The sequence below is a fragment of the Myotis nattereri genome, assembly GCF_964212035.1.
Source record: "Myotis nattereri genome assembly, chromosome: 10".
Classification (NCBI taxonomy): domain Eukaryota; kingdom Metazoa; phylum Chordata; class Mammalia; order Chiroptera; family Vespertilionidae; genus Myotis; species Myotis nattereri.
In genome coordinates, this window is record NC_138085.1 from 68,369,548 (window position 1) to 68,384,361 (window position 14,814).

General features: G+C 40.8%; 1 protein-coding gene across 2 annotated transcripts in view; it reads right to left on the reverse strand.

Annotated features, from left to right (window-relative positions):
- The window catches only part of LTBP1 (latent transforming growth factor beta binding protein 1), a gene marked incomplete at its 5' end in the record, with an annotated part of 337,472 nt that overhangs the window by 114,686 nt on the left and 207,972 nt on the right, over positions 1-14,814 (reverse strand). For both annotated transcript variants that reach the window (XM_081101363.1, XM_081101362.1), the window contains 4 exons: positions 248-270; positions 2,454-2,681; positions 5,552-5,719; positions 10,330-10,452. In XM_081101363.1, the coding sequence (XP_080957489.1) occupies positions 248-270; positions 2,454-2,681; positions 5,552-5,719; positions 10,330-10,452 (542 nt within the window). The remainder of the gene's footprint in view (positions 1-247; positions 271-2,453; positions 2,682-5,551; positions 5,720-10,329; positions 10,453-14,814) is intronic.

Here is a 14,814-nt window from a genome sequence, read left to right on the forward strand (position 1 = left end):
GAAAATAAATTTTGTCTGGTTTTTCGCTCTATTGTTTTCCTAGCATTCAGATACTGCCAGCCATACAGTAGGTGCTCACTAAATATTTCTTGAATGAATGAATGAATGAATGAATGCCATTTCTTCCAACCAAATTATGAATATACATGTTACTGTATTTAAGTTTTAAAAACACATACATATTCCAAAAGGAAATCATTGTGAAGTTAAAGGGGGAAAAGAGACTTGTAAACAATGAATAAATTACCTTCTCAGGGGGTGCAGTTGCCACTAAAACCAGAAAAGAAAGGAGGACATTAGTAAAATTTAAAACAATCTACTACATAATATTTTAAGTTTTAAAGTGCAATAGAAGTTTAGTATGTCTCCAAAAGGATGAAGAATCAAACTAAGTCAAAAGCAGAATTATGGCAACTACTATTTTGGATATTACACACTGCTGACAGGGGAAAATGGTCAGGGCTATGTCATTCCTCAATTACAGGAGGCCAGGTCACAGATGTGATGAAGTTCTTTCCATGTCCTTCATTAACTAAAAATGTTAAAGGAGGCAACACTTTCTAGTACATCATTTTATGCCTAATCTCAATATTGTAGAACATTCCATATTTTAGAAAACAAACATTTCCTTTAGTTGGTCATACTGATCCTTAACATTATATGTTTGAAATGCTTTCTGATGTCAATGTTAAGAAAAGAATGCCACTATTTCAATGAGACAAGAATAGGTGCTGCATTCCTGATGCATGCGAATTCTTAATGAAGCTCTGTGAGCATTTCCAGGAAGATATGCTAATGAAATTTCGGGGGGAAATCACAAGCCAATAAGATCCAATGACTGATTAGCACCAATATGGTGAACAAATTACATATTACACAATCATAAACATTACCAGAGGGTGAATGGCTATACCTTTGTATTTTGAAAGGTTTGCTTTTCATTAATCATTCCTTAAGCCTTAGGTGAACATTCACCAACATTTTTTCTCATGAGGCAATGTCTCAGTTACATTAGTATACAAGTTTGGTAGATGCATTAACTCCTAAAAGCAATCAGATACCAGACTGCTACCACCGCTGCAATATTCTTGTGACTGAAAAAACTCAACTAACATTCTGTCCTGCCTGATCCACCATTAAGAAATTCTTGAGGCAGAGCCTGGACCAGAGCCAATTTTCTCCTGCTTACGCAGAGGATGAGGAGTTGCAAACACCTGGCCATGACACCTCAAGTGTATAGGAGCAAACTGGTCATCACTGTCAACTCTAGATGAGGTCCCACTGCTCTGCCTAACCAAGAAAGAAGTGCAGCAAGAGGAGGAGTGGAATGGAAGAGGCTAGAACACAGGAAGGTTCAGAGCCCTGCAAAAAAGACACCTCGACCAGGAAGGAGGCCTTGCCAAGCCCCCAAGTCTTCATTAACCTATGGCACCTTCTCTCCTTACAAAATCCATAAATGAGCACCCTGAATTCTGACCTAAGACTCAAGTGAGAAAAGCCAACATCAGCCTTATTAGAGCCAATATATATTCATCCAAACCTAAGATTTGTGTTCCTTCTTTGGGGGTGAGAATTTTTGTAGTAACAGATATTCAAAGTATTAGATATGCTGGTTTATATTAAAAGACAGAGATAGAGATAATCTTCTTTGTGAAAGCCAGGGAGATAGTCAGTGTCAGCTGTCTCTAGGCTCCCTCTGGAGTTAAGGCCTAAAGCACTTCCCTGGAAAAACATGCTCCCTGGTCCCCTCACCTACTCTGTGCGTGACAACTGGAAAGTCGGGTCCCCCCTCTAGGTCTCGGGTTCCCCCAAATGTAAGTCACAGGACTGCACTAAGTGGTCTCCAAGAGCCTTTTAATTGGCCCTGTCCTTCCTCCCCTCAACCCGGACTGCCCGTCGGACTTTATTTCATGGATGCTCCTTGGATGCTTTAACTTTAAGCCTATGGATTCCACTTTTTAAAGTAAGTAAATATTTATGAAATGGCCCTCTAGACACAGAAATGAATGTGGGCTATTCTTTGGGGGATCTAGCACTCTCCAGGACTAAACACCAAGAAAAAGGGCCCCCAAACACACGACTATGTCCTGAGATTACCTTGGAATATTGTTACCTGCTAGGTCCATATGACTCTAGAGCAGTGGTTCTCAATCTGGGGTAATTTCCCCCCCACCCCCACCCCCACTCCAGGGACATCTGGAAACGTTTGGACACCTTTTTGGCTGCAAGAACGGGAAGGGAGAAGGTGCTACTAGCATCTCGAGGTCAGAGGCCAGGGCTGTTGCGAAACATCCTACAATGCACAGAGCAGCCCCCAGATCCAAGAATTATCCACCCTCAGTGTCAATAGTGCGAAGGCAGGAAACCCCTACTCTGGAAGGGCATAGACAGGGAAACCAAAGCAAAGACACACAAGACAGATGGCTAGGTCCATGATCCATTTCCACTCTCACCTTCGGGCTCCGCCACTCCTGGCCCGTGTTCCCGGGAGAAAGTCAGGGCCTCCACTGGCTCTTCCTTGGCTGGGAGAGGTGGAGGATGAGTACTTTTAGCAACAGGTTGAGTGTTCTTTGGCTTGACAAATACAGGTCCTTTACCTACATGGTGATGGATTGGCCTGCGTCTATGAACGCCAGAAACCGTATAACCCATTCCACCAGGACAGATTTCCTTAAAAGCAGCTAGATTTGGGATGGGAAAATATTCCTTTTAAAAATCTAAAAGTGCAAACTGATACAGAGGAAAATATCATGATGAGTATCTCTTAATAAATCATCACTAATATAGTTACATTTAAAATCTTCAAAAACAGATGCAAAATGCTTGATTTTCTGTTAAACTTGCATATTTACAGAAAAAAACCCCAACCCTTTTACTAAACATTTCTCCAGCTGTTAATTTCTTATCCTACACCATCAGATTATATATATATTTATATATATAGCACATAGAGCATATATTTAATATATCATTTGTATGTATCAGCAATAAATTAGGTGTTATATAATTAATATTTTACATATCACATATATTACACATATTAAGTATATGTAATATATTAGATTTGTATGTATAAAAGACACTATATAACATATATCTTATTGGAGATGTGTGTAATATCAACAAAAATTGGGCTTTTTTCCTTCTGCTATGGGTTAATTTCATTTATTATTAACAAGAAACTCAGTAACATCTCTCTAAATTAGATGATGGGCAAAAAAAACAATCACTATTCAAGGAAAAGAGGGGTTGAAATCGCCATAATTTGTTTCCAGTGAGGAACCCAAAGGACTCAGCCAGAATGGAGTGTATTAGCTGACATGGAGAGGTCGGTTAAGAAGGCTTGAAAAGGGGAAGCGTACTTGAAGAGAGAGTCTCAGGACAGTGGGGAGGAACCCAATGCATTAAGACATGCTAAAGAGATGATGGGTAGGAATCCAGTTTAAAAAGGACATGCCACAGCCCAGCTGACATGGCTCAGTGATTGAGCATTGACCCATGAGCCTGGAGGTCACGGTTCGATTCCCAGTCGGGGCACATGCCTGGGTTGCAGGCTCGATCCCTAATGGGCATTGAGGCAGCCGATCAATGATTCTCTCTAATCACTGATGTTTCTGTCTCTCCCTCTCCCTTCCTTTCTGAAATCAATATATATATATTTTAAAAAGGATACGCCACATGAACACATACTTATATTTATGGGAAGGGATGATATGTGGGCAAAAGCGTGGCCATGAGCAGATAGCTGCATTACCCAGAGGACAGGGGGTATTCTGTGCCCAGAATCACTATCCTCCCCAGCAAAGTGGTTTCGTAGAGTTTAAAAATAAAAAAAAAAAGTAGACTGGTCACGTGTGAGTTGCTGACCTCCTTTCATAATCCTGAGAAATACGTAATGAGGAAAGACTAGGGAGAAGGCAGTGTGGGGCCCAAGGAGGAAAATCCCACCTAATCCCTTTGGTGTTGGGTATTGGAGGCAAGTTACCAAATGCAGACACCCAGGAACTTATGGCCAGCATTTTTCTTTCTACTTGTAAAATTGAAAGTAAAATCAGTCATTTAGTACTTCCACTGAACCAAAGATTTCCTATTGAATGAAATGGACCTAAAATTAGTTCCCAATGAACAATAAGCTCTAAGATACACCATAAAGCATGCTAAAACATTATTTTAATAAGGATCACACACTGAATGGTGGAACCTCATTCTTACGTTTAACTATGAAATAGAGTTCTTACTTGAAAGCATAGATAGATGTTTACAGAAGGAAGCATGGAATTCTATCAAATAGCTAAAGTACTGATGACCTAAATATTATTTTTATGAAAATCACCACATAACCAAATTGGCTAAGTGTAAAAACATTGTTTTCAAGTTTAGCTATTGTATTTTAGGGAGAAGTCTCCCAGCATGATACTCACCATCTTGATTTACGTTTCATGTAAAGGTTACAAAGCTATCAAAATTGAACTTAAAAGAGAATGTATCTATGAATTATAAAGATAATTTATTTTTTATTATTACTTTTTAATAATGAGTGGATCAGATCATATATGAGAAAAATAGGACCTTTTGGAGATGTCTAAAATCATCTGGTCTACCAAAATACCATCAACATTACACTACCCTGTGCCTTACCGGTTCTTTCTGACCCTACCCATCACCAAAAGTGGATCATAATATTTATATTTACATTTAACCCTGCCTGCTACAGTATAAGTTATGGCTTTAAGATTGCAATGGCCCTGTGAAAATTTATGCATCTTCTCAAATATGCAACTGAGCAAACTTTTTATGTCCACCCCACACCAGTGACATGATAATATTATCCTTCTTTGATCATATCATGGTACCCAGTATTTGCAGGGTATGTTTCTTTCTATTTCATTTAACTCTGCTTGACCATGTATGAAAAATTGGTCACTTCTTGGTAAAATTAAGGCACTTATACAGATTTCCTCTTTCGGGGCTTTAGGCAATTATGTTCCAAATTGAAGGATAAAGACTAATCAATTTCTTAATATTCAGCTCCCACCTAGAAGTGCATGGGGACTTTGGCAGGGTCTACACTTGAGTTACTGAAATTAACTCCATTTCTAATTGGAGAAATTAAACACAATGTTCACAACAGAACCTGACAAGCACATGATCAATAAATGAATGAATGAGGCAACCTACACAAGGTCTCATTACTGTGCAAGTGGTGAGCGGCCAATCATTAGGGAAATGCATGGCCCAGCCGGGCCTTCTGATCTCACTACACTTTTAAACAACAGCCTTAGAGTCCCAGAAGTGATGATCAATAGTAATGGCTATCTTTCACATTGAAAAGGAAGCCTAATGTTACACAGAATTGGAAATCTCTTTGCATGTAATTTTTTTACAGTTCACCCTCCTATGCTCATGTTTTCTACAGAAGTGACAAAAACACGCTGAATTATTAAAAACTAAATTTAGAATCAGAGACAAAAAATAACTCTAGCTGCCAAAGTTGTTCCGTGTACTGATGTGGCCGGGGATGAACATGAGTGCACAGCTGAGCATGTCTTACCTGTGCCTGGAAGGGGACATTTCTCACAGTGGGGGCCCCAGGCCTTGCCCACGCTACAACAGCAGAGCTGCTTGGTGAGGTGAACAGACAGAGGGTGCATGCACTGCCTTCCGGAACTGACAAGTCGGTAACAGGGCCCCTTCTCTTCCGAGATCACAGGGGTATCCGCTGAAGCAGAGAGACAAGGCCCGACGTCACCCAAGAAACCACAAAAACCAGATGGACTTTTCACGTAATAGTAAAAATAACCATAGAGTCTGGATCAGAAACCATACTTCCGAATATATCCTCCTAGATTTAGGACAAAACCTTTCTCCATTTAGAGTCAGTTTACCAAATGAGTTTTCTAGTTCAGTCCCTTCTTCCATTTTAGAAAAAGCATTAAATCAGGTATGTGGGCCAAATGTGAACAGAAACAATTTCACCCAAAATCTACCTGCCCAAATAAACCTCATCACCTATTATCAAAATCACTACAGCGCAGCTGTTTTCTCGTAGGTGGCCATAACGTTCTAGGGAAGAATTTGGTGAGCAACCGGGCACTATGAAAGCTCACAAACTGAACATAGTTGATGCTGCAAGCCAGCTGTTGTTGCTCTCTTTGCTTGGAGGACAGTGAGAGCTTGCAGGGCGCCATCAGATTTCACCCTAGGACAGTGAACAGGGGAATGGCAGCAGCAAATCCTCTGACCTGCAGTGCCACCAGGGCTCCCGGTCCAGTTGGACAGCAGATCAGAGAAGGAGCAGATGGTGGGCTCAACCCTGAAGAAAAACATCGCAAAAGCACACCAGCCTACATTCATCCAATACCTAAACTAAATCCTATTCCTAAATCTACTCTAAGTTTAGTAGATAAGACTTCTTGAATCTAACAGTTACACCCTCTGCTGGGTAGAAAGGGCACATATGACAGCTTAGTAGATGCTACAAGAAACATCCCAATTAAATCGAGATGCTATGTAGCAGAGTGAAAAGGTATACCACCCGCCAGCAATATAGCTTAAGGGAAGTCACTATGACTGGTTATGATGGTTAATTTTATGGTCATTTTAACTGGGTTAGGCCATGGTACCCAAATATTTGGTCAAACACAGGTCTGGATGCTGCTATAAAGATTTTTTTTTTTGTACATGAGATTAACATTTAAAGTAGCAGACTTTGAGTAAAGCAGATTACTCTCTAGAATGTGGGTGGGCCTCATCCATATGAAAAAAAAATCTGATCTCCCCCAAAAGAAATTGATCTCCCCCCAAAAGAGAGAATTTTGCCAGCAGACGGCTGGGCCATCAAACTCAATGCCCACCATGTGTTGGGCAACACTACAGACTCTTCCAATGTTGCCATGGTAATATTATAGGGTCGCACAATAAATTCTGACTATACATTCTGACTATACTTTCAAAGACATGCTGCTCTAATATCAATTAAAATGTGAAGGATAATTATCACGAATTTGATCTAGGACCCTAAATTTGGAGGCACAAAACCCAGTTTTCAATCTCCAATGTCAGTTACTAGCTGTATGACCTTGAGAAGTTACTTAAACTCTCCTAACTTCAGTCCCCCAATGTGTACAATGAGAACAATACCTATCTCATAAAGGTGCTAGGAAAATTAAAATGAAATGATGTGCATAAACATGCTGGCTTTGAAGGAATGTATCCTTTATCTCATGACTTCCAGGGTTCTGGCAGAAGTTCCTGAGCACTTCTTCTCTGTAAACCTTTATTTCTGTCAGTTAGCACCAAGCCCATGGCTCAAGAAGACTATGAAGCAGCAAAGTCCAGGCTCAGAATTCTTTTATCTGAACCTATAGACACACCCTCTGCAGTGCTCATCCTGAAGCTCCTGAATTCTTGAAGAAAATTAGTTGCCGCTCAAGTCATAAAGTTTTCCCACTCCAACTGCAAAAGGTTATTATACTTTTTCTTGGATTTGCTCTGACATGTCCTAAAATTTCACCTTTCCCCAGACGTAGGTAAGGAGCAGGCCTAGAGAACGCTGCTGCTGCATCCTGAACTATACCGACAGAGAGGTGAGAGGCAGCAAATGCCAGAACCCTCCTACTTCCCTTCTCTGAGCTTGGCTAGGTCAAGGACAGAGAGCGGGCAAGGAGAGAAAGAGAAATGGTTGCAACCTTTGGCTGGAGTCAAGGAATTCGGAGGGTGCATTCGAGAACAGGGAGAGCTTCCCATTGCTCCTCAGCTGTTGCCAAGTGCATTTCTTTGAGTTCACAGAGTCAGCCACACCTTTTATGGCCTGGGTATGCCTTAAATTCATGCTGTCTGAACAAATGTAGTCAATCTCCCTCAGTTAGATTACAGGCTCTTATCCATGGCTGTTTCTATACCCCTCAAGAAGGTATCCCATATAATAAAAGGCTAAGATGCAAATTGTCCCCTCGACTGGGAGTTAGACTAGGGGGCGGGGTTGGCCGGCAGGCCTGGCCCTATCGGCCCCGATCCAGGCAGGCCGGCCAGACCCCACCCGTGCATGAATTTGTGCACCTGGCCTCTAGTATTCCAAATGTTAACCCAGCAGCTACTCTGTGTGTGTGTGTGTGTGTGTTGTGTGTGTGTGTGTGTGACCCCACTCTCTGCTACATCCCCAAAACCATTGAGGGTACCATCTTGCCAATATTTTTTTTTCCTTACTCTGTAAGCATCACCTTCTTCCCTGATTCTTCTCATCTGTCTTCAGATTTTCCCCAGCAATTTTATCAAAATCTAGTTCACCAGCAAGTCTGACTGTATTGAACTAAGTCACAAGCCCTGAAGACTCTACATATCTCTGCGATGTTACACGTGGTAAATTCCAAGGCAAGAGAAATAAATCTGCCCACTCAATACTGGTACAGAGCCCAGGTTATAACTTCAAACTCTAAACTGGAACATTTAACTAGCAACAAACGTCTTCCAGTAGTTATCATTTGAGCTGTTGTAGCTGAACCATAAAACTGAATTATTTTTCAAATAAGAATGGATGGTGGTTTAATAAGTTTAGTATTATTTGAGCAATGACAGGGGAAAATAAATGCTAAGAAAATATGTGTTTCAAAAATCTCATTGGCAAATTTCAACAATCTTATTAAAACCTGGCTGTCTGCCCTTAACACTAGACATTCGATCTAGTCCAAGTTTAATAAAATACTTTGCGACCAGTTCTCCAAATTTACTAATCTGCAACCTTAAATGTAGTGACTTCAACAAGACAAGTCAAATTACTTAAGGAAATAAAAACATTCACAACAAATTTTATATCCAAACTCTGAAAAATCTTTTTACACTTAAATTATAAAGCTATTTAAAATACTGACTCATGTAATTAACATCAATCAGAAATTATCTCTAAATTTTCTGGATATTGTCAACAACGTGATTTTTGGCCTAAAATTTCCAAATTCTTGCGTCCATTTTCAAACATGCCTCATATGCAAATATAATTTTACAATCTAACCTTACCACTGGCTAAAATGCTTTATAACTGTATGCCTGCTTGTGATCAGAATTATGTGAAAGAACACGGAAAAAAAGAACTTACGTGCAAAATTTCCTAATCTGCATTCGGCAGTTTTTAAAGGAAAATAGTAGTAATTAGTAACAATGTTCCCAAAGACTCAACAAACTCATCTAAAAGTAGTGAATGAGCTTGCCATTTTTATTTTACGACACTTGTCTTTCTTATCTATGGTCTCAGCTTAGGGCACAGAGCTAGAGGTAAATGCACAGTTGAAAACAATGGATGGTATCATCATGAAGAGCAGGTCTTGACCAAATGCCAAGTTTAAAACTGGGGCCCAGAAGTGTGCAGCTTAACATATCAAAGCCACATTAAACACAGAGCCACATTAAACACAGATAAATAAGAACAAAACTTTGCAGGGCAGAATTAATACAGAATTGTTCTTAAAATTGTCCTCATAGTTTTCTGCCATATGTTAGTTTAAAAAGCTTAAACTTTAGTTGATACGGCTTTGAAAAATCTGCATTGCTTATCTACATCGTAATAATGGGCACAAGGACATTTAAAAAAAAGATAACCTTTAAAAATCTGCATTTGAGAATTTTGTATCTAAAATGCCTGCATCTCTCATTGTCCGGTGATGCAGAGCTTACATTGAATTCTATTTCGTGGTGAGAGAGTTTTCGGAGAAACTATATTTTCTGTCCAATATTAGCATATGTGGTTTGATGGAGGATTTTTACCCACACCAGATACAAGAGAAAATTTTAGAGACAACATTTACTAGGCAAAACAGTATAACTTCGGGGATGCATTTGGTGGCTTTTGAGGACAACGGAATAGAATATCCAAAACTATTTCCCAGACTCTCCAACTAAGAAAGTACAGTGAAACCTCATTAAATCAAACACTAGTGACTCAGAATTTGGACTAATTAAAAACAGAAGCTGGGAGAAAGTTGAACTCGGCCTAAATAATGCTTAAAATACTCGTGAAGGAAAAAACTTTTCATCTCTCAGGTATGTTCACTGTAATAAACTCTCTTTTCTTCATCAAATCCATTTCCTCAGCGTGCTTGTTCTTTACCTTGACTTTTGGCTATTATATTTTTCTGAATGCAATAAAAATGCATTTTGGTTCTGTAACATAGGTTTATTGAAATATGTCAGCCCCGCTTCCTCCCTCTGGTCATTTTAATGAGGTTTTTCCTGCATCTGTACAATATTCAGTTGACCACTGAATATTTACCTTATTTTGGATAACCTCCCACCCCAACCCCTGATCCAAAATGAGAATAAAAAGTGGTCATTACTTACGAACACAAGTTGTAAAAGTAGGATCCGGCCCAAATCCCATTTTGCAGGTACATCTATAGCTGCCCATGGTATTCAAACACTCACCATTAGGGCACACACCCTGTAGCTGGCATTCATTAATATCTGCAGGAAAACACAACTCTTTTAGAAGGAGTGTTCACCCATTGCTGGACAGATTCTGGCTATAAATTGCATTCACTTTCTTTTTCATCATAATCTCTTGGTTATCTATATATATAAAAGCCTAATATGCAAAGTGTCCCCTCAGGAGTTCAACCAACTGGGAGTTCGATCACTCACTATGACATGCTCTGACCACCAGGGGCAGTGTGGGACAAAGGAAGGCCCCAGCTGGCAACCAGCATCTTGGGAAGGGAGGCCCCAGCCAGCAGCTGGCAGTCGGGGAAGGGAGGCCCCGGCTGGCAGCCGGCAGCCGCTAGGGACCCTACCAGTGCACAAATTTCATGCACTGGGCCTCTAGTAGTAAATAAGAGATGCTAGCATCTTCTAAATAATATTTTTTATTAATTTCAGAGAGGAAGGGAGAGGGAGAGATAGAAACATCAATGATGAGAGAGAATCATTGATCCACTGCCTCCTGCACCCCCGCACTGGGGATCGAGGCTGCAACCTGGGGCATGTGCCCTGACCAGGAATCAAACCATGACCTTCTGGTTCATAGGTTGATGCTCAACCACTGAGCCATGCTGGCCAGGCAAGATGCTAGCACCTTTTAATGCAGCGGGTGTGACTGAACTAAAATGAAATCACAAGCTATCGAACATCTACAATTTTATATGACAAATACTTATTAGGCACCTACTATGTATCCAGTGCTGTCCTAGATACTAGGGATTTACCAGTGCACAAAACTGACAAAAGATTCCGGCCTTCACAGAGCTTACCTTTTTACTGTGAGTGTGTGTTAGGTACTCTAGAGCTTAACAGGGAAGCAAACAGTTCACCCTGGAGACATTGACAATCTAGTCATACGTACAGCTACGCAAAAAATTCAAGAAGTGATAATGAGTTCAAGTTATCACAATTAGAGGAAAGGTCATAAACTTGAAGTTAAAGTATGAAATGGCCTGTATACACAGGAAGAGCTAGGAGAGGAAGTTGGAGGTAGAGGAGACGGCAGTACTGAAAAGCATGTAAGACTTCGGGCACTGAAGTTGGGAAGAAGTTGGGTAGAAGGTGAGTGATCTCTGAGGGTGGATGCAAGAGCATTAACACAGAGACCGGAGAATGGAAGGGACATCAGGAAATTGTGAGTCAAACCACTGGCTACAAAAGAAGTTTTGGGAAAGTATATATCTGGAAAGAGAGCTGGTTAAAGCCAGGCTAGGTTTGGGTTCCATTTTATTGAGAATAGGGAGCTACACTGAAGGTTTCTAAGCAGGAGGGAAGACATCATCAAAGGCAGGCTCAGGGGAAATTCATGTGGTCAGCACATGGCTTGGTGAGAAAAGATTAAAAGTTGGATCACTGAAGGAGCAAAGCAAGTATGAGAATGGTGACAAGCTAGGTTGGTGACCACGAGAATAATCAAGAAAAGGAGTAAAGATTAAACACACACACACACACACACACACACACACACACACACGGGCAGTGCCTGGTGTTTGGCCCCCAAAGAGAAAGGAGTTGAAGGTGCCTGGGAGGCTTCTAATCCCAGAAAAGAGGAAGACATCGTTGGTTTTGTGGAAAGCTCTGAGGAGGAAGGAGGTAGATGAAGAGATCAGCGCTACACGCGAAGGTCACACTGGGATACCCAAGTATAAATATCCAGCAGCAGGGGAGGAAAATTCAGGAAGCGAAAGGAAACCAGAGCTGGAAACAGAGACTTAACGTCATCTGCCTGGTGGTTGCTCTGGTTCAAATGTTTGAAATTCACTCAGACCAAATTCATCTGTTGCAATACAGCACCAACAGGTGATGGTATCAGTAGGCGGGGCTTTTGGGAGATGCTGACGTCTAGATGGTGGAACCCTCAAAATGGGAACAGTGCCTTGCAAAGAGGCTCCAGAGGATTCCCAGTCGCTTCCTCCATGTCAGGACAAGGGGGAGGCCTGCAACCGGAAAAGGGCCCTCGGCCAAAGGAGACCATGCTGGTGCCTTGATCTTGGACTTCCCAGCCTCTAGGACTCCAAGCACTAAATATCTGTTGTTTATAAGCTACCCAGTCGGTGGTGTTTGTTACAGCAGCCCAAATGGACTAAGACAGTGATCCAAAGGGAAACCAAAGTTAATTGGAACATGAGAGATAAAAAATGTGCTGACTTTAAAAAGAAAGATTATAGAGTCATTTGCAACGGCAATTAATTAACAAGCAAAAGCAGAATGTGACAATTTCAAAATTAGCAGTCATTTGTATCTTGGTGTACGAAGCTCAATGGTTAACAGACTTGGCTATTAGCATTTCCTTTTTAAATAATACTCATTTCCTTCTATCATTAATTCTAATAAAGCTTTTATTAAGGATCCCAAAATATCAATTTTCTAAATTATAACAACACATTGGCAGCAAAATGTTACTAGCAGAACTGTCACATAAAAAGGCACATACAGCCCTCAATAAATCAGTATTTGCTTGTAGTTCCTATTCTAAGTAGCCATAGATATCTATATAGCCATAGTTTATCCAACACATGCAGTTTTTAATTTCATCTTAGTGACAAAATACATTTTTTCAGTGACATTCAAGTGACAAATTAAAACATTTGTTGTATCAGCTCTACAGCATCCCAAATTGGGTCCGGCTGGAAACTGGTCAGCTAGATTACACCTTATGGCGCAGCATAAGGCCCAGCACCTGACCGTCTTATTCCTTATCACAGTGTGTTGGGCTGAAATACACATTCATGCACAGCATATAATTAACAATATTGCCCTGTAAATCATTCCTCTTAGGAAAACCACCATGAAGGACCAGAAAGAGTGCCAAGTCCAGTTGGGGCTTACATGGTATGAGCAAAGGCCCTATCGTATGTCCCAAATTAAACCTTAAGTTGGGTAACGAGTCAGCTGTGGTCAAGAAGGCTGGACAAAACCTCCTCTCTTCCGTTCTGCTCATGTCCCCACTGAGGTGCAATGACCGACCTTCCTCTTTCTCTGAGTGGCCTCTCCTCCTGTTCACTGGCTGCACCACCACACATTCCTGGTTCGCCTCCAGGGACCCAGAATCTCCCCTTGCTTCTTTAACATACTGTCCCAGCCTCCCTGTGGGCTGGAGGTTACAGGGAAGGGGTTTTGCCCCGACATTTAAACACCTGGTGCATGACCACTGCCTATGCCCTTTTTGACTCTCCTTATCATTGCCCATTGCCTCAGCCATGATGCCATGAGAGTGGAGGACAGGAATTAAGACTTATAAACAACCACCAGAACTATGGCTATAGACAGGAATGAGTGGAAAAATGCATGAGGAAGGGGAATCGTGTAAAGCCCTCCCTTTTCCTGCTGTCACTAATCAGCTAGTGCCACCAGCACCGGCCACACCAACTCCCTAATTTTGGCCTCAGTAACCCAGAAGCATGACCCTTTCTTCATGACACACTTTCACAGCTTCCGGAAAAACTCCCATTTCCCTCAGCTGCCTCAATTTATTTTTATCATATTCTTTAAAGCACCATAAATTAGAAATTAAATTTCCGACTTTTAAAAAATGTATGTACAGAAAAGTATATCAAACTAGATGAATTTTACATATACATATTGTGAGTGTATATGCATGCATCAATGTGTACATGTGTGTGTGCATGCACTATGTAACCATCACCCAGAACATGTTTATTGCCTGAGAAGGCTCCTTCATGCCTCTTCCCAGTCAACACCTCTGCCCCCACAGGTCACTACTACTCTGACTTCTATCACCATTGATTAGACCTGCCTGTTTGTGAACTTCACATAAAGGCAATCATATTGTATATGATCTCTGGTGTGACTTTTTCATTTATTATTACATCTGTGAGATCCATCAATGTTGTTACTGCTATATTATATTTTATTGTGTGAAGCTATCAAAATTAATTTATTCATGCCAGTTTTTGGCTATCCTTAACACCGCTCCTGTGACCATTGGCATATGTGTCTTTCGGTAAACCTGGGTACTCATTATTCTCGTATCTGTATCTAGACGTTGGATTTCTGTGTCACTAGAGAATGCCCATGTTTACTTTGATAAATACTGTCAAATACTTGTCCAAAGTGACTACGCCAATTTCCATTTCTGGTACCAATTACACCACATCCTTGTCAAACACTGTCAGTCTATTTCATTTTAGTCATTCTTAAAGAAGGGTAGTGTGATCTCATTAAGGTTTCAACTTAGGCTTCCTTCTCATGTATTTATTAGCCATTTGGATTGAAAAAAAGTTCTCTTCTCAAATGTAAATATTGATAGGAAAGTTGTGGGTTGATGAGATGGCTTCCCTTTTAGCTCAGGGAGGATCACCCGGTGATTCTCAAAAGGGAGGGTGTGTG